This window comes from Ceratotherium simum, chromosome X (genome assembly GCF_057802395.1).
Source record: "Ceratotherium simum simum isolate JZ-2026a chromosome X, ASM5780239v1, whole genome shotgun sequence".
NCBI classification, from domain to species: domain Eukaryota; kingdom Metazoa; phylum Chordata; class Mammalia; order Perissodactyla; family Rhinocerotidae; genus Ceratotherium; species Ceratotherium simum.
In genome coordinates, this window is record NC_141940.1 from 24,609,512 (window position 1) to 24,633,273 (window position 23,762).

At 37.7% G+C, this 23,762-nt stretch overlaps 1 protein-coding gene across 1 annotated transcript; it reads left to right on the forward strand.

The window, feature by feature from the left end:
• Window positions 1–215: 215 nt before the first annotated feature.
• Window positions 216–3,027, forward strand: DCAF12L2 (DDB1 and CUL4 associated factor 12 like 2). Its single transcript, XM_014792807.2, has one exon. The coding sequence runs from the start codon at window positions 609–611 to the stop codon at window positions 1,998–2,000; it is 1,392 nt and encodes a 463-aa protein (XP_014648293.2). The 5' UTR covers window positions 216–608; the 3' UTR covers window positions 2,001–3,027.
• Window positions 3,028–23,762: the final 20,735 nt, after the last annotated feature.

A 23,762-nucleotide genomic window follows, 5' to 3' on the forward strand; every position in this document is an offset into this window, starting at 1 on the left:
AGAGATTTTAAGGCTAGTTGGTCGCTGTCCTGAGGGTAGTGAAACACCCCGAGGAGGCTATCAGGGAGCCTGGGCAGGCGCACTAGGATGTGTCCACACGGAGAAGGCTTGGGGATCCTGGAGCACTGGACCTGGGTGAGTCTCCACCGCGCGGGCTCCATCCCCACCTCCTGCCCCTCTCCGACCCCTCCCAGCCTGGTGTGTTGTACTCCGCACCCCACGCCCGCTCCCAGCCCGCGCCTCCCGCTGCCTCCGCCCCTCACTCTCGGGCCCCCCGCGTCGTCGTCCCACACCGACTTCGCTCCCGCCGCCCCGCCGGCCGCACTTCCCGCCCTCGCCGCGGCGCTGCGCCCGCACTCGGCCCGCACTCCGCTGCCTCCTGCGCGCGTTCCTCGCGCGGCCCCGTCGCCCTCGCCTCCCTCGCCGCCGCCGCGCCCCGGACTCGGTAGGCTCCGCGCCCCGCGGTCGTCTGCGCCTCTTGGCTCCTGAGAGCCCGCGCTCCCGCCTGACGCGGAGGCGCCGCCGTCCCCGCCGCCACGGCCAACACGGGTGCCACGCGCCGCCGCCGCCGCCGCCGCCGCCGCGCCGCCACTCGCCCGCCGCCCGCCATGGCCCCGCAGCAAACAGGTAGCAGGAAGCGGAAAGCGCCAGCGGCCGAGGCGGGCGCCGCGAGCTCGTCGTCGCAGGGCTCGGCGGCGGCGGACGGAGAGGGACCGCTGCTGCTCAAGAGGCAGAAGCGGCCGGCGGCGCGGCGCTCGCTGGTGCGCTACCTGAAGGGCCGCGAGGTGGGCGCGCGGGGCCGCGCCGGGCTCCCGGGCTTCGAGGGCGAGCTGCGCGGCTACGCGGTGCGGAAGCTGCCCGAGCTGCTGCGGGAGCGCGAGCTGGCCCTGGGCACCCTCAACAAGGTGTTCGCGTCGCAGTGGCTGAACGCCAGGCAGGTGGTGTGCGGCACCAAGTGCAACACGCTCTTCGTGGTGGACGTGCAGTCGGGCCAGATCACGCGCCTCCCCCTGATGCGCGACCGGGGGCCCGGGCTGGCCCGGGCCCAGCCGAGCTGCGGCATCCACGCCATCGAGCTGAATCCCTCCAAGACGCTTCTGGCCACCGGGGGCGAGAACCCCAACAGCCTGGCTGTCTACCAGCTGCCCACCCTGGACCCCGTGTGCCTGGGCGACCGCCATGGCCACAAGGACTGGATCTTCGCCATCGCCTGGATGAGTGACACAGTGGCTGTGAGCGGCTCCCGCGACGGCACCGTGGCGCTGTGGCGGATGGACCCGGACATGTTCAACGGCAGCATCGCCTGGCACAACGACGCAGGGCTCCCCCTATATGCCCACATCCGTCCGAGGGACTTGGAGACCATCCCCAGGGCCAGCACCAACCCCAGTAACCGCAAGGTACGGGCCCTGGCCTTCAGCGGCAAGAACCAGGAGCTGGGAGCGGTGTCCCTGGACGGCTACTTCCACCTGTGGAAAGCCCGGAGCACCCTGTCCAGGCTGCTGTCCATCAGGCTGCCCTACTGCCGAGAGAACGTGTGCCTAACCTACTGCGACGAGTTGTCCCTGTACGCGGTGGGCTCCCAGTCCCACGTCTCCTTCCTGGATCCGCGCCAGCGCCAGCAGAACATCCGGCCCCTGTGCTCCCGAGAGGGCGGCACGGGCGTGCGCTCGCTGAGCTTCTACCAGCACCTCGTCACCGTGGGCACGGGCCACGGCTCCCTGCTCTTCTATGACGTCCGCGCTCAGAAGTTCCTGGAAGAGAAGGCCTCGGCCAGCCCAGACTCCTCTCCTGGGCCCGCAGCGAGGAAGCTCAAGCTCACCTGTGGCAGAGGCTGGCTCAACCACGACGACCTGTGGGTGAACTACTTTGGCGGCATGGGCGAGTTCCCCAACGCGCTCTACACTCACTGCTACAACTGGCCTGAGATGAAGCTCTTCGTGGCTGGGGGGCCTCTCCCTTCAGGCCTGCACGGGAACTACGCAGGCCTGTGGAGCTAAGGATGGCCGCCCTGTTCTCCAAGTGCCCAGATTTACCTTCCAGTGCCCTCCCACTTTCCTTCTTCACGCTTGTGTTTGTGCTTTTAACTCAGTGTGGCTTTTGTCTTCCAAGTGGAAAGTGCACAGCTTACCTGTGCTTAGTTTTGGGCAGACAGAGAAAGAGAAAGAGAGAAAAAGTGGTCTTTTGGGCAATCAAAACATGGCTTTAATATTTATCTGCACCTCCCCCAACACCACCATCTTTTCTGCCTTCTTTTACAAAGAATTTTGGCTGATCCTTAATTGTGTTTTCTCTTGAGTGATTCACACATGCTCTTTCTCTGGGTTGATGTAGTCATGGTTCCCACTACAATTCAGTACTTTAGTTTTACCAGTATTTCAACAGTATGTTAAGGTCTTTTACACATTTCTGATGTATGATATTTCGGGAAAACATGTGCTATAAAGTGTCTTTTGGCCTGGACTGAGGAACTACCTATCATATAACAGGGCAGGTTTATAGCCCTGCTCCAATTAGAAAATGCATTTCAAGTTCTAGATTGCTACCATTTGGGGCGTGTTTCATTTGGATGTTGGAACTTAGTGTTGTTTGTATATTGTTGGTGCATAAAATACTTTAAAAATATGTTCTCTTAGTTAAGAAATCTTACAATGGTGTTCATCCTATTAATCACAATTTTGATTAATCAGTAAAAATTTAGCATCAATACCCCAAGGCCCTCAGCCTTGTTGTTTAAAGCTGCTATATTATGGCCTGCTTTCTTGGGTAGCATTTATGCTACAGATTTTTGGAGCTAATCAAAAGTGGCCTATATGTGGCAGGACAATCAGGGAGGTACTTTTTGGGGTAAACATTCCTTTAAAGTTCAGGTAACATTATCCAGGCAGCCATTTACAGAGAAAGACTGGCTGTTGTGCTCAATGTAGATGGTGTTGACAATTTTTTATTGTATACATGGATAATTCTTTGATCTGGATTATGTGATCTATTGCAGAAAAAAATAAATAAAACATGTTCAGCATTTTAGCAATTAAGTGCTAAGCTAAAGTTTTTGAATGCTTAAATATACACTTTATCTTTTCTTAATTGTCCTTCTAGGAATATATGAATCAAAGTCAAAATCTTCCAAGAGAGAAACTGAATTGAAGCTGAAACATCAGCTATGCACACATTACTTTGTACGTTTGTTTTTGAAAAGCAAACTTATGCTCCTATCATGGGTTAGAACATTAAATAACATTTTGAACACCTTATCTAAATATACTTGCTATAGGTTAGGACAAGTTAGGTGTCTTGTGTTTTTAAGATGATTTATCAAACTGTTTTTCATTTACACCAACATACATATTGTGCCTATAACTACCTACTCAAATATACTGTATATTTGTGTATGTGTATATATTACTTCTCATGTGAGGAAAAGACATAGATGTATACCATTTTACATACGCAGGTGTTTCTAATATTTTAAACTACATCTCTCAAGACTTCTCACTTGGTCTTTGTTGTTGTTTTGTTTTATCTTAATTTAAATTAAGCAATACATGCACATGACCAAAAAAATCATACTTTATAAAAGGTGTACAGTGAAAAGTAAGTTTCACACTCCAGGATCCCTGATCTCCTGCCGGTAGATCACAAGCAGTACATTTTGTATGTGTATCCACTTAGCGATAGTCTATGCATATATAAGGATACCTGTGTGTATGCAATTTTCATACAAATGATAACGTGCTGCACATATCTGTGACTTTTTATCACAAAATCTTAGAGATTTTTTCTTATACTTATCTACCTAATTCATTTTAATTGTATAATATTCCCCTGTATGGTTGGAACGTACATTATCTATTCATTACACCTTTGATGAGCATTTACATTGGTTCTTATTTTCTGTTACTATAAGCTATTCTGCAGTGATTCCTTAGGTGCATAATCTTTGTGCACATGTGTAAGTATGTCTGCAGGATAAATTCCTAGAAATGGAATTGCTGGGTCAATTTTATATTTAATAGCCATTGGCAAATTACCCTCCAAAGAGGTTCTACCAACTTAACCTGCCATAAATAATGTATGCACGCGTGCTTCACCACACCCTTGCCAAGAGTGTCAGCAAATTCTGTGCTCTTTGCCAATCAGATATCCTCTTGATCTTGATCCTTTCTTTCTAAGCCACTGTGGCTGAGTTAATTAGATTTGTGGTCAGAATACCAAGTAGGTTCTGAAACAAAGATCAAGAATATGAGGAAATGAGGGCAAGCAATAAAAATACTGTCAAACCAAAGGCAGAGAACATCTACAGTTCAGGCTCACATATCTGGAGATGGATTACAAAAGACTACATTCCTTAGATACTTAGCTGGACCTAGTAGGGTTTCCTGGTTTATTGCACCCTGGTTTCACTTGTATTCAATGCATCAGATGTCGCAGAAGAAAATCCAAGTAGGAGATGATGAGATCCTGAACTAGGATATTTGAGGTAAGTGTGGAGAGGGAGGAAGTTATTAGAAAAATGAGGAGAAAATAAAATGAACAAACAGTATTTGGTATTTAATGTGGAGGGTGAAGAAAGCCAAAGAATTTAGGTGGACTCCAAGGCTCTGGCTTGAATGTAAATGAATAGTGGCAACAAATGAATATAGAGAATATAGGCATAGAGGATGCAACGTGGAGGGTGATCAGCTCGACTGGGGACATGTTGAATTTGAGATGCCTATGTGACACCAGGAGAACGTACCCAGTGAAGAACTGACTGTATATCCCGGAATGCGATTTCTCACTGCTGGGAAGGTGAGTGATATGAAATGCTGGGAAACTCTCCCTCTTAGGGGCAAGCAGAATAGAAAAGCCTATTAAAGATCCTAAAAAGCAATTAAGAAGAAAAAAGGGGAGGATATACAATAGAAGAGGCTTATTTTACCCAAATGCCATGACCTCATCAATCTGAGACAACAAAACATTTCTTTAATACTAAAATGATAATAATTTTCGAGTCTCTTCCTCAGTTACAAAGGGCAGTTTTTCTCCTAGATATCCTCCCTAAATACTTACCGAGGACCTTGCATTGGTCCACTAATTAAGCTTTTTCATTGGTCAACTGCTGGTACCATCTTAGAGAATGAAAAGTCAGACCTTTGTCACAAAGCAAGACTTCACAGTTAGTGATTTCTGGACCACTTAGCCTGCTGGTCTAAGATATCTCCAGCACTCCCAACAGCCTGCTGGCCCCAGCATCCCAGGCAGCCATGCCGAAGCCCTGGCAGTCTCACAGAGGTGGAGTATCCCCTCACCACCAGCTTCTACTAGCCCGTGTTTGAGTTCCTGCCTCAATGCCACAGGTGCAGGTCTCTGCTAATTTTCCCAGGCTGCCAAAGGACAAAACAGGTGTCCAGTGGAGGATGTTCCTTCCTCAGCCTCACAATCCCCAAAGCACAAATACAAAGAATTAGAAGTGAGAAAGAAGAAATTGGCACAGGCATGGATTTATTTATTAGGCAGATAAATGTAAAATCTGAGTGAAGAAATTATCAGAAGATACAAATAACTAAACTTTTTCCAAGAAGAAATAATAAACCAGAACAGATCATTAACCCTAGAAAATTGTGAATTTTTTTTAATCTGCCCTTTGCTCCTAGAAAATCACACACAAACACATAATTATAAACATATCTTAGACATGCTAGACCTGATGGTCTCACAAATAAATTATTTAACATTGTCAAGGAGTATTTAATTTTGAGCAGCTTCAGAGCATAAAGAGAAAAGTTTACTTTTCTTTATGAGGCCAGCATAATATTAATAACAAACCTGAGTAAAATTGCAGAAAATGAGAAGTGACCAGTTTTACATATATAGATAAATAATGCAACTTATCCTTTAAAACTGCTGTGTATCAGTGTATTAAAAGGAAACCATATCATGGCAAAGTGACTCTAGTTCCTTGAACGCAGATTGTTCACAATTGAGAAATCTATTATTGCAATGTATGATATGAACAGGTCAAATGAGAAGACATATTCAAGTTAATAAATTTCAATAAATAACAATAAAATCTTACTACAATTCTGATAAAATTCTTAGTGAAGTATGAGGAAATATACTCTTCATATGGTAAGTGTGTGTGTGTGTGTGTGTGTGTGTCTGTGTTGTGTTTCAAACCTGAACCAGAATCCTCTTTAAGGGTATAACATCAGAGTAACTCCTATGAAAGGGGGGGAACAAAACAAGGATTCTAAAAATCACCACCATTTTAAATATTATTATGAAAATTCTAGATACTGTAATTAGGAAAGATAGCAAAATAAAAGGTATAAATATTGGAAAAGAGAAAGCACTTATAATTATTTGCAGATGATATGACTGTAAAAAAAATCCAAAAGGGCCAACTGAAAAATTTGTTAGGAACAATGAAATGCTTTAATAAGATGTTCAATTTTGAAATTAATATATAAAAAATCAATACTTTTCTATTTTCACTTATTTACTCATTCATCAAATATCTCTTGAATGCTTACCATGTACCAGGCACTGTTCCAGGTGCTAGAGATACTATGGTGAACAAGACAAGCAAGCCATGCCCTCATAAGGCTTGCATCCCTTGAGAAGGAAAGAGACAATAAACATATAAACCAGTAAATGTGTATAGTATGTCAGATGGTTATCAATGCTAGTAAATAAAATAAATCACAATAAAAGAGAATAGGCAATAGGAATTCCAGGGGAGATGCAATTTTATTTTATTAATTTTTTTATTGAGATATAATTCACATATAACCTTATATTAGTTTCAGGTATACAACATAATGATTGATATATGTATATATTGTGAAATGATCACCACAGTAAGTCTAGTTAATACGCATCACCACACATAGTTACAATTATTTTTCCTTGTGATGGTAACTTTTAAGATCTACTTTCTTAGCAACTATCAAATATGCAATACAGTATTACTAACTATAGTCACCATGCTGTACATTAAATTCCCAGGACTTATTTATTTTATAACTGGAAGTTTGTACCTTTTGACCCCCTTCACCCATTTCGCCCACTCCCAACCCTCCACCTCTGGCAACCACCACTCTGTTCTCTGTATCTATGACTTCATTTTTTTTTTTTTTTTAGATTCCACATATAAGTGAGGTCATATGGAATTTGTCTTTCTTTGTCTAACTTATTTCACTTAGCATAATGCCCATGTTGTCACAAATGGAAGGATTTCCTTCTTTTTTATGGCTGAATAATATTTCATTTGTATATACATACCACATTTTCTTTATACATTCATCCACCAATGGACACTTAGGTTGTTTCAATGTCGTGGCTATTGTAAATAATGCTGCAACGAACATCAAGTTAGTGTTTTTGTTTCCTTTGGATAAATACTCAGAAGTGGAATTGCTGGATCATATGGTAGTTCTATTTTTAATTTTTTGGGGAATCTCCATATTGCACCAATTTACCATCCCACCAATAGTGTACAAGGGTTCCCTTTTCTCCACGTCCTTGCCAACACTTGTTATTTCTTGTCTTTTTAGTTAAAGATATTCTAACAGGTGTGAGGTGATAGCTCATTGTGGTTTTGATTTGCATTTCCCTGATTAGTGATGTCGAGCACCTTTTCATGTACCTGTTGGCAATCTGTGTGTCTTCTTGGGAAAAATGTCTGTTCGGATCCTCTGCCTGTTTTTCAATCAGATTTTTTTTTTTTTTTGCCATTGAGTTGTACAAATTCTTTATATATTTTGGATATTAACTCTTTATCAGATATATGATTTGCAAATATTTTCTCCCCTTCCATAGGTTGGCTTTTCATGTTGTTGATGGTTTCCTTTGCTGTATAGAAGATTTTTATTTTGATGTAGTCTCTTTAACACATTTTGAGTTGAATTTTGTGTATGGTGTAAGATAGTGGTCCAGTTTCATTCTTTTGCATGTAGCTGTCCAGTTTTCCCAACATCACTTATTGAAGAAACTGTCTTTTCCCCATTGTATATTCTTGGCTCCTTTGTCATAAATTAATTGACCATATTTGTGTAGTTTTATTTCTAGCCTATCTATTCTGTTCCAAAAGAGAATAGGGGATAGGAATTCTGGGCGAGATGCAATTTTAAATAAAATTGTTCATGAAAGCCTGGTCAATAAGTTGACATTTGAGCCGAGATCTGAAGGAAGTGACAAAGTGAGCCAAGCAGCTGTATCAGAGAGGAGAGTTTCCAAAGGAGGGAATAGCAAGTACAGACATCTGAGGCGGGCCCATGCCTGGTGTGTCAGAGGAGCAGAAAGGAGACCCGTGTGGTTGGAGCAGACTGCGTGAAGAAAGGAGTCGAGTCGGAGAGATAATGGAGGACAACATCATGCAGAGATCTGTAAGCACTTATAAGAACCTTGGACTTTATTCTGAGTGAATTGAAAAGCCAGGGAGGGTTTTGAACGGGGATTTATGTTTTAAAAGGAAACCTGGATGCTGTGTAGTTAATATACTGTAGAATGTAGTGGGGAAAAGACAGAGAAGGAGAGGAATCAGTAAGTTACCACAGTAATCCAGATCAAAGTTGATGTTGGCTATATGCAAAACTAATCGGTTTAAAAATTCAGTGGAGCTTCTGGTTCAAAATGACAGACATGTTCTAAGAATCTTATAGAAGTGACAGTAAAGAATATTTAAATTGAATAACTCCATGTTAGTGCTATAAATAAGAAAGAGTGCCAATATCAGATCAGATATTTTGACAGCGTTCTGGCAAACAGAAAATAGATAAATAAATAAATAAAGCTGACAAATAAAGCTGAGCAGAGTTACAAGCCTAAGATACAACTATGTATCTGCCGCCATTTTAATGGGAGCCAATCTTCATAGACTCTCCCCCAAAGCTATACTTTGGCATACATCAATAGCAGGAGTGATTTTTGAAGTGGCAAGCACAGTTGGAGGACTGTCCATGGATGGACTTGGCTAGTTGGACCCTTCTCCAAATGATGGAATACTGTACTGTTGTTAAAATTCTGGATCTGGTTCTTTATGTACTGACATGGGGAAGTAGCCTTGATAATGTTAGGTGAAATAAGCAAATTGCAAACCAGAGGCATAATACCATTTTTGTTTAAAAATAAGAGATGGAAGTTCAGAGGAGGAAGCATATAGTACATACAAGCGTATATACACATGTTGTATATGTTACCATAAGCCTAAGATACAACATGTCCCACATTCCCAACTATAATTATAAGGGGAGGGAGGGGCAAGTTTTAGCTTTGGAATAGACCAAGGTATGTTCTCAGTCATTGCTATATCACTTAAATCCGTTCCCATCTCTGACGTCCTTAACTGGTAATAAGACCAGTCCTACATTACATTACTCTAACCTCTGACAAAAATAGGACTTAGTTTTATTGTTTATAGGGGACAAGGAGGAAAATAATCACTCAGAACTTTAAAAAGGTATATCGAATCCATAGCCACACAGAGGAAAGAAACATAATTCATAAAGTCTTCTTTTATTCTCAATATCAGGACTTGAGCACTATTAATACATGGGAGCATATTTGCTGCACATACCTCCCTATTGTTAATCAGAGGACTTCTAAAATCTAGACACTTTCACTTGCAAAGGGTTATAACTAATGCATGAATCTTCAATTAAATATCACAAATATTTAGCACTGGAAATATAAAGCAAGAGAGAGATGTGATACCAAAATTTGCTCCTTTGTCTTGCTTTTCACTAGGTTTTACCCAATAGTTAGTCATAATATTGGCACATACCATAATAGCTGGTGGATGTAGCTATATAAAGAGATGAGTCAATTCATTGAGAAAAAATCATTCAAATCAGTGATTTAGATTAATGTGGACAAAACCACCAATTGAGTAACAGTAATAATCCCCCTCACTAAACCCATCTAGCTGTTTTGAATTTGGCAACCTGAGAATATAATATTGTTCTGGAAAACCAAATAAATATTCTCTATAGAATAAGATAAAAGACTGAGATCATGGATTAAGTAAATCCCTTTGTAAAAGGCAACTTTCATAAGCAAAAGAGCTGAGCCATCATACGAGAATCAGAACCTTCCGCTGAGGAGGGACATTAGATAGAGACATATATTTGACCTTCAAGATCTCAATAGAATAATGATCCTTGTGTCACATCTCAATACATAAGTAGTAGCCAGTATTTCATCTTCACCTGCAAAGAGATTTTATTATTATGCTTGTTTATTGAGGTCTCTATCTTTTTGGGAGTGTTCACATATATAAACACATGCATCCAGACAGAGATAAACTATCTTCAATGTGAGGAGCTCAAGGTAATGTCTTATTAAAATCTTGAATCTTCTTTGTTTTACTTTATAACTATCCATGGGTGACTCATCCAGTCTCAAAATGAAAAACACAAGTCAAACTAATGGCAGAGCACTGCAGTCACCAAAGTATCTGTTATTGTTGTTGTATTTTTTCCAATTTGCTAGGCTGAGTATTGAGTAATGAATGATAACTTGGCATTACTATTCTTCGAGAATATTTAAACATTTAAAAAATCTCAAAACTTCAAAGCTATGTAACAACCAAGCCTTCATTTTACCTCAATATTTTGAGTTGCCACTCAGATAATAGCAATTAGTTCTGACACTGTAAATGTCAAACATCAAGGTACAAAATGTATACTGTGCACTATGCAGTGTTTATGGGAAATCAAGTGGGGGAAGTGACCACCTTTCAGAATCTATACTAGCAATTAAGCGTTTCCTAAGGTCACTTCTTATAGAGAAAAAGCAAATGTTAGTAAATATGATAATTCGTTCATCTATTATTATTAGCATGCACCTACAGAATATATGGCCAAGAGTAGGATTAATGAATGATAAAATTGTGTAGGTCTATAAAGGCTATTAAAGATCATATAGTATAACACTCTCATTTTTAAGGATATTTTTATGGTGGTAATTTTAAATGTGTTCCTGATTTTTAATTTTTAAAATAACAAAATATACCTATAATGTAACAAAAACTCATGTTTCTACCATCTAGAATTAACTGAAAGTAAAATCATGGATGAGTTAGCAGCCCTTGTTGGACACTATAAATTCCCTTCTCACCTCCCCAGAAGTAAACACTCTCTATAACAGTTCAGCAAGTATCTGTCCAGTTCAAGTTTTATACTTTTATGTATTTATATTTATTTAACAAATACTTAAGTACTTAGCATGTGCCAGACAGTTATTAACACTTTCCAGAGATTGGCTCATTTAATCTTCATACTAATTCACATTTTACAGATGACCATTTTACAGAGGAGTAATTAAGTAACTTGCCAAAGGTCATACAGGGTAATAAGTTGCAGAGCTATATCCAGAGTAAGTCCTCACATATGCATATTTCCATCTATAATAAATAGAATGACTTTTATTAATTTGTGTGCCTTAAAAAATTTATGTAAATTAGATACTGAACCTATTCAGAAATTTGCTCTTTTTTCACTCAATATTATGCGAGAGCTTCTAATGATATGTGTATGTATATTTTTAGTTTATTTTAACCATATCATCTATTATATGAATATACCACAAAATATGTATTATATCAAAGGACAATTGGGTTCTTACTAAATTTTATGTATTTCAAACTATGTTACAATACATACATTAGAAAATATTTTGTGATGCACACTTGATAATTGCTCTACATTTTTTTTAATGTAGAAGTGGACTTGCTCTTTCATAGAATGTGTGCATTTAAATTTTTTTTTTATTTTATTGAGGTCATACTGTCTTATAACATTGTATAAATTTCAGGTGTACAATATTATATTTCAGTTTCTGTATAGACTGCATCATGTTCACCACAGTCTAGTTTATATCCAACACCAAACATTTGTGCCCTTTTACCCCCTCTCACATTCCCCCTACCGCATTTTTCTCTGGTAACCACTACTCTGTTCTCCTTATCTATGTGTTATCTTCCACATATGAGTGAAATCATACAGTATTTGTCTTTCTCTGTCTGATTTATCTCACTTAGCAGAATACCCTCAAGGTCCAACCATGTTGTCACAAATAGCACAATTTTGTCTTTTTATGGCTGAGTAGTATTCCATTGTATATGTATACCACATCTTCTTTATCCATTCATCCGTCAATGGACATTTGGGTTTCTTCCATGTCTTGACTATTGTGAATAATGCTGTGATGAACACAGGGATGCATAAATATTTTTGAATTGTTGATTTCATATTCTTTGGATAAATACACAGGAGTGGAATAGATGGATCATATGGTATTTCTATTTTTAGTTTTTGGAGCAATCTCCATGCTATTTTCCATAGTGGCTGCACCAGTTTGCATTCCCATCAGCAGTGTATGAGGATTCCCTTTTCTCCACAACCTCTGCAATGTTTGTTATTCCTTGTCTTGTTAATTATAGCCATTCTGGCAGGTGTGAGGTGATATCTCACTGTAGTTTTGATTTGCATTATCCTACTAATTAGTGATGTTGAACATCTTTGCATGTGTCTGTTGACCATCTGTCTATCTCCTTTGCAAAAATATCTGTTCATATCCTCTGCCTGTTTTTTGATTGGGTTGTTCATTTTGTTGTCATTGAGTTGTATGAGTTCTTTATGTATTTTCAAAACTAGGCCCTTGTCAAACATATGATTTGAAAATATTTTCTCTCAGTTGGTGGGTTGTCTTTTTGTTTTGTTGATGGTTTCCTTTGCCATGCAGGAGCTTTTTAATCTGATGTTGTCGCATTTCTTTATTTTTTCCTTTGTTTCCCTTGACAGAGTAGACATGGTATTTGAAAAGATACTGCTAAGACCAATGTCAAAGAGGGTACTGCCTATATTTTCTTCTAAGAGTTTTATGGTTCCAGGTCTTATATTCAAGTCTTTAATCCATTTTGAGTTAATTTTTGTGTATGGGGTAATATAATGATCTACTTTCATTCTTTTGCATGTGGCTGTCCAGTTTTCCCAATACCATTTATTGAAGAGCCCTTCCTTTCTCCATTGTATGTTCTTGGTTCCTTTGTCAAAGATTAGCTGTCCATAGATATGTGGGTTTATTTCTGGGCTCTCAATTCTGATCCATTGATCTGTGTGTCTGTTTTTGTGCCAGTACCATGCTGTTTCAATTACTATAGCTTTGTAGCAGATTTTGAATTATGGGAGTGTGATACCTCCAACTTTGTTCTTTTTTCTCAGGGTAGTTTTGGCTATTCGTGGTCTTTCGTTGTTCCATATAAATTTTAAGATTCTTTGTTCTATTTGCATGAAGGATGTCATTGGGTTTCTGATTGGGATTGCATTGAATCTGTAGATTGTTTTAGGTAATATGGACATTTTAACTGTGTTTATTCTTCCAATCTGAGAGCATGGAATATCTTTGCATTTGTTTATGTCTTCTTCAATTTCTTTCAGTAATGTCTTATATTTTTTGGTATGTAGATCTTTCACCTCCTTGGTTAAATTTATTCCTAGTTATTTTACTCTTTTTGTTGCGATTATAAATAGGATTGCATTCTTGACTTCTCTTTCTGCTAGTTCGTTATAAGTGTATAGAAATGTAACTGATTTTTGTATGTTGATTTTGTGTCCTGCAACTTTACTGTATTTGTTGGTTATTTCTAATAGTTTTTTGGTGGACTCTTTAGGGTTCTATATATAGAATCATGTCATCTGCAAATAGTGACAGTTTCACTCCTTCCTTTCCAATTTCAATCCCTTATATTTCTTTTGCTTGCTTAATTGCTCTGGCTAAGACTTCCAGTACTATGTTGAACAAGAGTGGCAAAAGTGGGCATCCTTGTCTTGTTCCTGTTCTTAGAGGAATGGCTTTCAGTTTTCCTGCATTGAGCAAGATGTTGGCTGTGGGCTTGACATATATGGCCTTTACTATGTTGAGGTACTTTCCTTCTACACCCATTTTATTGAGAGTTTTTCATAAATGGATTTGGATCTTGTCAAATGCTTTCTCTGCATCTACTGAGATGATCATGTGATTTTTATTCCTTATTTTGTTAATGTGGTGTATCACATTGATTGATTTGCAGATGCTGAACCATCCCTATATCTCTGGGATAAATCCCACTCGGTCGTGGTGTATGATCCTTTTAATGTATTGTTGTATTTGATTTGCTAATATTTTCTTGAGGATTTTTGCATCTATGTTCATCAGTGATATTGGCCTGTAATTATCATTTTTTGTGTTGTTCTTGTCTGATTTTGGTATCAGGGTAATGTTGGCCTGGTAAAATGAGTTAGGAAGCATCCTGTCTTCAATTTTTAGGAATAGTTTGAGAAGGATAGGAATTAAATCTTCTGTGAATGTTTGGTAGAATTCTGCAGAGAAGCCATCTGGTCCTGGAGTTTTGTTTTTTTTTGGGGGGGGGGTTGATTACTATTTCAATCTTTTTGCTTGTTAGTGGTCTATCCAGGTTCTCTATTTCTTCTTGATTCAGTTTTGGGAGGTTGTATGATTTGGGAGGTTGATAGATAAATAGAATTTATCTATTTCTTCTAGGTTATCCAGTTTGTTGGCATACAGCTTTTCATAGTATTCTATTATAATCCTTTGTATTTCTGTGGTGTCCATGGTAATTTCTCCTCTCATTTCTGATTTTATTTATTTGAGTCTTCTGTCTTTATCTCTCAGTGAGTCTAAGAGTTTGTCAATTTTGTTTATGTTCTCAAAGAATCAACTCTTAATTTCATTGATCCTTTCTATTGTTTTTTTTAGCCTCTTTCATTTATTTCTGCCCTGATTTTTATTATTTCTTTCCTTCTACTGACTTTGTGCTTTGTTTGTTCTTCTTTTTCTTTTAGCAGTGCCTTTTTTTTTTTGCAAGGAGGATCAGCCCTGAGCTAACATCCATGCTAATCCTTCTCTGTTTTTGCTGAGGAAGACTGGCTCTGAGCAAACATCTATTGCCAATCCTCCTCCTTTTTCCCCCAAAGCCCGAATAGATAGTTGTATGTCATATTTGCACGTCTTTCTAGTTGCTGTATGCGGGACGCGACCTCAGCATGGCCAGAGAAGCGGTGTGTTGGTGTGCACCTGGGATCCGAACCCGGGCCGCCAGTAGTGAAGCATGCACACTTAACTGCTAAGCCATGGGGCCGGCCTTGTTCTTCTTTCTCTAATTCATTTAGGTATAGGGTCAGCTTGTTTATTTGAGGTTTTTCTTGTTTGTTGAGGTAGGTCCATATTGCTCTAAATTTCCCTCTTAGTACCACTTTTGCTGCATCCCATAAGTTTTGGTATGTTGTGTTTTCATTTTCATTTGTCTCCAGGTATTTTTTGATTTCTTCTTTGATTTCTTCATTGATCCGATCCAAGTTGTTCAGTAGCTTGTTGCTTAGTCTCCACATATTTATGACTTTCCCAGCTTTTTTCTTGTAGTTGATTTCTAGTTTCATAGCATTGTGGTTGGAAAAGATGCTTGATATGATTTCAGTCTTCTTAAATGTGTTGAGGCTCACTTTGTTTCCCATCATATAGTCTGTCTTTGAGAATATTCCATGTGCACTTGAGAAGAATGTACATTCTGCTGTTTTGGGGTGGAATGTTCTATATCTATATATTAAGTCCATCTAATCTAGTGTTTCATTTAAGGCTGCTGTTTCCTTCTTGACTTTCTGTCTGGATGATCCATCCATTGAGGTAAGTGGGGTGTTAAGGTCCTCTACTATTATTATGTTGCTGTCAATTTCTACCTTTAGGTCTGTTAATATTTGCTTTATATACTTTGGTCTTCCTGTGTAAGTTGCATATATAATAATGTGTGTTATGTCTTCTTGGTGGGATGTCCATTTTATCATTATATAATGGCCATCTTTGTCTCTCATTACCTTTTTTATGTTGAAGTCTGCTTTGTCTGATATAAGTATGGCTACACCCACTTTCTTTTGCTTGCTATTTGCTTAGTGTATCATCTTCCATCCCTTCTCTCTGAGCCTATGTCTGTATTTTTTATTTGTTTCATGCTGCCAAAATAGAACTCTAAGCTTGCTGATATACATACACATTTTCCCAGAAATGCAAGTAATAATCTGGATGATGCTATTAAAGAATTTTGCAGATATAACTAAAATCCCAAATCAGTTGATTTTAAATTAGGGAGATTAGCTTGAGTGGGCCTGACTTAATCAGGTGAACTCTTAAAAGGGATTGAGCTCTTCCTGAAGAGAAAAAAATTGAAGCATCAGAGGTTTTTGACACAAGAGGTTCTCTGTTGCTGGCTTCAAAGATGGAGAAGTGACATGAATAGAATATTGGTATTTTGGTAGTGAACATGATGTAATCTATGCAGAAATAGAAGTATAATGATGTACATCTGAAATTTATACAATGTTATAAACCAATGTTACTGCAATAAATAAAAATTAAAAAAAAAAAGAAAATGGGAACCTCAGTCCTACAATCACAAGGAACTGAATTCTGCCAACAACATGAACAAGCTTGAAAGCAGATTCTTCCCCAGAGTCTCCAGACGAGAACAGAGGAGGCCAAGATCTTGATTTCATTGTTATAAGACTCTAAGCAGACAGTCTAGTTATGTTGTGCCCGGACTTCTAACCTACAGAAGTGGGAGGTAATAAATGGAGATTGTTTTAAGCTCCTCAGTTTGTGGTAATTTGTTAGGCAGAAATAGAAAACTACACTGGCTGTGTCACTTTTTATTCTCATAAGCATTGTATAAAATTTCCTTTTATTTCATATCCTCACCAACACTTGATATTTTTTAATATTTTAATTTTTGTCAACCTGGTGGATAAAATATGACATGTTATTGTTGTTTTAATTTCAATATCCTTGTTTGCTAGCAACTAGATGGTTTTATAGATGATGAAAGTTAAACCAGCGTGAATGTGTTACTCATGTCATACAGCTAATTCAGAAGCAGAGTAGGATTAAAAGTTTGAGTTAATGAAATGAGATATATCACTTCTGAAAACTCACTAAAAGAACTTTTATCTCATACTCATTCCATAAATATAAAGGGAATGCATATCTTACATCTACATCAATTTTTATCACTGTACTATAAATATATTTTACAGCTGAAAGACAATCTGAGAAAAAAACACGGTTGAGATGAGGAAAGAGATAATCATGTATTTCATTGCTTTTCCATTAAATGTGTCTTGTTGACTACACTTTTACTAATCATCAGAGCTGCCACTGTCAAAACAAGCCTGCACTATTCTCTAATTCTCTTTCCATTAACAATTAAATAACAGAACAATAGAACCTGAAAGAATAAATATTCACTGAGAATTCAATACTCTATTTACAGTAGCTACTACATAATTGCTACCTAAATTCCTGCCATGCTTTACAAATATATAATAGAAGAATGTCCATCTTTGGAAAATAGTGAAAGGAAGACTTTTGTAGATTACAAATTCACCTGCTGAAGTAAAAGTCACAGGTTTTTCCTTGATTATTTCTTCAATATAATAATAGCACAAGGACTGTATGTTAAGCACATTTTTGTACATAAAAATAAATGTTGAAATTCTAATTAAATAAAAAAACAAGAATGAAAGTCATTAAAATTATAATGGTAACTGCTAACAAGTACACTTGCTAAAAAAGTGTAGTGAGTACACTTTTTCTGTCAACGAGTTCCAGATTTTAATGAATTCAATATCCATGGAGTTTAGAGGGAACTCCTATATGTTGTTCAACATTAACAAACAAGTTTAAATGTATGTACACATATCAAGGTGAGGCCTAGACATATAGAAGGGCTTACGTCCTCCTAGACTCCTCCTCTCCGTTATCCCTAAATCATCAACCTATTCATGTCTAGTCTAAGATGTCTCTTGGATCTTTCTCCTCAGAGTATCTCCACCATTATTGGCCTAATTCTGACTCTCATCTTCTCAAAGTGGAAATTTTTTTAATAATTACCTATCTTGTCTCCCTTCCTACAGCCTCATTATCAACCCATATTTTGCTGTCAATATTTATCTTCCTAAACCCAGGTCCTCTTTTGTGCTGTCCAATATGGTAGCCACTAGTGACATGTGGCTAAAAAAATTAAAATTGATTAAAATGAAATAAAATTAAAATTTCATCACAGTTCCTCAGTCACATTACCCATATTTCAAGTGCTTAATAATCACATCGGGCCATCAGATGCTGCTTTGGACACTGCTGATACACATTTTTTCCATCATTGCAGAAGACTATGTTAGATAGTGCTGCTCTAGATTACATTAGTCCCGTTTATCCATGGGAAATATGTCTCAAGACCCCCAGTGGATGCTTGAAACTGCCAATAATATCGAACCCTACATATATTATGTTTTCTCCTATACAGGCATACCTCAGAGATATCATGGGTTGGTTCCAGACCACCACAATAAAGTTAATATTGCAATAAAAAATTTCAAAAGTGAGTAACACAAAATTTTTGGTTTCACAGTACATATAAAACTTATGTTTACACTATACAGTAGTCTATTAAGTGTGCAATAGTATGTCTTAAAAAACATATATACCTTAATTAAAAAATACTTTATTGCTAAACAATGCTAACCATCATCTGAGCCTTCAGTGAATCATAATCTTTTTGCTGGTGATGGGTCATGCCTCTGTGTTGATGGCTGCTGACTGATCAGGGTGTTGGTTACTGAATGCTAGGGTGGCTGTGGCAATTTCTTAAAATAGACGACAATGAAGTTTTCCATACTGACTCTTCTTTTCACGGATGATTTTTCTGTAGCATGCAATGCTGTTTGGTAGCATTTTACCCACAGTAGAACTTCCAGAATTGGAGTCAATCCTCTCAAACCCTGCCAATGCTTTATCAGCTAAGCTTATGTAATATTCTAAATACTTTGTTATCATTTCAACAATTTTTCCCAGCATCTTCACCAGGAGTAGATTCCATCTCAAGAAACCACTTTCTTTGCTCATCCATAAGAAGCAAATCCTCATCCATTAAAATTTGATCATGAAGTGGCAGCAATTCAGTCACATCTTCAGGCTCCACTTCTAATTCTAGTTCTCTTGCTATTTCCACCACATCTGCAGTTACTTCCTCCACTGAAGTCTTGAAACCCTCAAAGACATCCACGAAGGTTGGAATCAACTTCTTCCAAAGTCCTCTTAATGTTGATATTTTGACCTCTTCTCATGAATCATGAATCTTCTTAATGGCATCTAGAATCCTTTACAGAAGGTTTTCAATTTACTTTGACCAGATCCATCAGAGGAGTAACTATCTATGGCAGCTATAGCATTACAAAATATATTTCTTAAATAATAAGACTTGAAAGTTGAAATTGCTTCTTGATCTATGAGCTACAGAATGGATGTGGTGTTAGCAGGCATGAAAACAACATTAATCTCATTGTACATCTCTATCAGAGCTCTTGGGTGACCAGGTGCATTGTCAATCAGAAATAATATTTTGAAAGGAATCTTTTTTTCTGAGCAATAGATCTCAACAGTGGGCTTAAAATATTCAGTAAGCCATGTTGTAAACAGATGTGCTGTCATCCAAACTTTGTTGTTCCATTTATAGAACACAGGCAGAATAGATTTTGCATAATTCTTAAGGGCCCTAGGATGTTCAGAATGGTAAATGAACATTGGCTTCAACTTAAAGTCACCAGCTGCATTAGCCCCTAACAAAAGAGTCAGGCTGTCCTTTGAAGCTTTGAAGCCAGGTGTTGACTTCCTTTCTCTAGCTATGAAAGTCCTAGATGGCATCTTCTTCTAATAGAAGGCTGTTTTGACTACATTGAAAATCTGTTGTTTAGTGTAGTCTCCTTCATTAATTATCTTAGCTGGATCTTCTGGAGAACTTGCTGCAGCTTCTACATCAGCACTTGCTGCTTCACCTTGCACTCTTATGTTATGGAGATGGTTTCTTTCCTTAAACCTCATGAACCAACCTCTCCTAGCTCCAAACTTTTCTTCTACAGCTTCCTCATCTCTCTCAGCATTCATAGAATTGAAGAGAGTTAGGGCCTTGCTCTGGGTTAGGCTTTGGTTTAAGGATATGTTGTGGCTGGTCTTATCTTCTATCCAGACCACTAAAACTTTCTCCATACCAGCAATAAAGCTCTTTCAATATCTTATCATTTGTGTGTTCACTGGAGTAGTACTTCTAACTTCTTTCAAGAACTTTTCTTTTGCATTCAAAACTCAGCTGTTTGGTGCAAGAGGCCTAGCTTTTGGCCTATTGAGGCTTTCAATATGCCTTCCTTACTAAGCTTAATCATTTCTAACTTTTCATTTAAAGTGAGAGATGTGCAACTCTTCCTTTCACTTGAACACTTTGAGGCTATTGTAGGGTTATTAATTGGCCTAATTTCAGTATTTTTGTGTTTCAAGGAACAGGAGGGGCCTGAGGAGAGGGAGAAAGATGGGCAAATGGCCAGTAAATGGAGCAGTCAGAACACACACGACATTTATCGATTAAGTTTGTTGTCTTATATGGGTATGATTTGTGGCACCTCAAAGCAATTACAATAGTAACATCAAAGATAAGTGACCACAGGTCACTATAACAAATTTAATAATAATGAAAAATTTTAAAATATTATCATAATTACCAAAAGATAACACTAAGACACAAAGTGAGCAAATGCTGTTGGAAAAATGGCACTGATAGACTTGATTGACACAGCGTTGCCACAAACGCTCAATTTGTGAAAACACAGTATCTGTGAAGCACAATAAAGCAAAGGGCAATAAAACGAGGTGTGTCTGTAAAAATGTCAGTCTTACAAGGAGATATAGAAACTCTAAATGTGTGTGCACCAAACAATAGACCTGCAAATTATAGGAGCAAAAATTGATAGAATTCAAAGAATAGACAAATCCACGATACTTTAATACCCTTCTCTTGGCAACTGATAGAACATCTGAATAGAAAATAAGGAAGGGAGTAGAAGAACTCAACAATACCATCATCCAACAGGATCTAATTGACATTTATGAAACACTGTACCCAACAGCATCAGGATACATATTCTTTACACATTTCCATACAATATATACAAGATAGACCATATCCTGGGACAAAAAAGACAACTTAACAAATATAAAGATTTGAAATTTTACAGTGTATTCTTTGAGCATAAGGGAATCAAACTAATATCAATAACATAATGATAATAGGAAATCTCCAAAACACTTGAAAACTAAACAACACACATTTAAATAATGCATGTGTCAAACAGGAAGTCTCATACAGTAACAAAATATATGTTGAAATGCATGAAAGTGAAAGTACAAAATATCAAAAATTGCAGGAAACAGCTAAAGCAGTACCGAGAGGGACATTTACAGCACTAAATATGTACATTAGAAAAGAAGAAATGTCTCAACTCAATATTCTAAGCTCCCATCTAAAAAACCTCGGAAAAGAAGAGAAAATAGGCCCAAAGAAAACAGAAGGAAAGATATAATAATGATTAAAAAAATCAATAGAATTGAAAATGGGATAATAGAGAAAATCAGTGAAACTAAAGATCTGATTCTCTGAAAAGTTCAATAAAATTGACAAACCTCTAGCCAAACTGACAAATAGCAAAGATACAAATCATCAATATCAGGAATGAAACAAAGGATATCAATATAGACCCTGAAGACATCAAAGGATAATAAGGGAAAACTACAAACATATCTGCACAGATAAATTTGTCAAAGTAGGTGAAAAGGATCTATTCCTCGAAAAACAAAACTGCCACAAATTACTTAATAGGAAATACATAATTTTAATAGCCTTGTAATTATTAATGAACTTTAATTGGTAATTTAAAAACTCTCTCCAAAAATCTCCATGTTCAGGTGGTTTCATTGGAGAAATCCACCAAACATTTAAAGAATTAACACCAATTCTCAATTCATTTCATGAAGCTATTAGTACTCTGATACCAATACAAAGAGAGCACAAGAAAAGAAAACTACAGACAAATATCCCTCATGAAAATAAATGTAAAAGTCTTTAACAAATATTAGCAAACAAAATTCAGCACTATATAAAAAGAATTATTCACTGTGACCAGTTTTTCCGGGGATGCAAGGCTGGTTAAATATTTGAAAATCAATTAATGTAATCCATTATATTAAAAGCCTAAAGAACAAACATCACATGATCGTATCAATAAATGTAGAAAAAGCATATGACAAAATTAAATACCCATTCATGATAAATAATCACAAAAAGGTAGGAATAGAGGGAAACTTTTTCATTTTGATTATCTACAAAAAGACTACATCTAACATTATACATAATGGTGAAAAAGTGAATTTTTTTCTCCTAAAATCATGGACAATACAGGGATGTCCATTCTCACAATTCTCATTTAAACATAGTGATAAAAGTGTAATGAGGCAAAAAAAAGGAAATAAAAGGAATATGAATCATAAAGGAAGAAATAAAATTGTCCTTATTTGGAGATGACATGATTGTCTATATAGAAAATCCCAAGAAATCTACAAAAGAAATCATAGAACACGTAAGTAGGATATATGAAAACAGGCAAAAGTCAATTTTATTTCTACATGCTAGCAATGAACATGTAGACACTAAAATTTAAAATACAATTCCATTTACAATTTCTCAAAAATTTCTCAAAAAAGTGAAATAATTAGGCATAAATCTAACAAAATATGTATATAACTGTATGTGAAAAACTACACAGTGGTGATAAAAAAATCAAAGAAGATCTAACTAAATGGAGAGACGTACTATGCCCAATAATTGTAAAATTCAACATAATAAAAATGTTAATTCTCCCCAAAATGATATGCAGGTTTAATACAATTCCTAACAAAATCCCAGCAAGTTTTTTTGTTCTAAAATGTATATGAAAAGGCAAAAGAACTAGACTAGTTAAACTATTTTGAAAAACAATACAGTGGGTGGATTCAATGTTACCGATTTCAATACTTATTATATAGATACAGTGATAAATTTGGGTGGTATTAGGGGATAGACACATATATCAATGGAACTGTATAAAGAACACTAAAATAGATCTGCACAAAGATGCCCAACTGATTTTTGACAGAGGTGCAAAAGCAATTCAATAGAGGAAAGATATTCTTTTCAATATATGATGTCGGAGAAATGCAAATTAAAAACACAATGAGTATCACAACACACCTAACATAATGGCTAAAATAAAAAACAGTGACAACGTCAAATGCTGACAAGGATGCACACAAACTGGATAACTCTGCTGGTGGGAATATAAAATGATACAGTCACTTTGGAAAACAATTTGGCAGTTTCTTACAAAACTAAACATGCACCACCATGTGACCCAGCAATGGCAACAATAGACATTTATCCCAGAAAAAATGAAAACTTACGTTGATTAAAAAAACCTGCACATGAATGCTTATAGCAGCTTTATTCATAATAGCCCCAAACTGGGAAAAACCCAGGTGTCCTGCAGTGGTTGAATGGTTAAATAAACTTCAATACACGGAATACTCAACAATAAAAATGAATCAGCCAATGACACAGAGAATTATGCTGAGTGAAAAAGCCTATCCCAAAACATTATCTATTGTATGATTCCATTTATGTAATATTTTTGAAATGACAAAATTATGGAAATGGAGAACAGTTTAGTGGTTGCCAGGAGTTAAGGAAAGGGGAAGTGGGTGGGAGAGAAGTGAGTATAGCTACAAAAGAGTAACATGAGGGATCCTTGTGGTGATAGAAGTATTCTGTATATTGACTCTATCCATGTCTATGTTCCAGTTGTCATATTATAGGATGG

Coding starts and splice junctions, on each gene's coding strand:
- DCAF12L2 (XM_014792807.2), top strand. CDS start 609: ATGGCCCCGCAGCAAACAGGTAGCAGGAAGCGGAAAGCGCCAGCGGCC.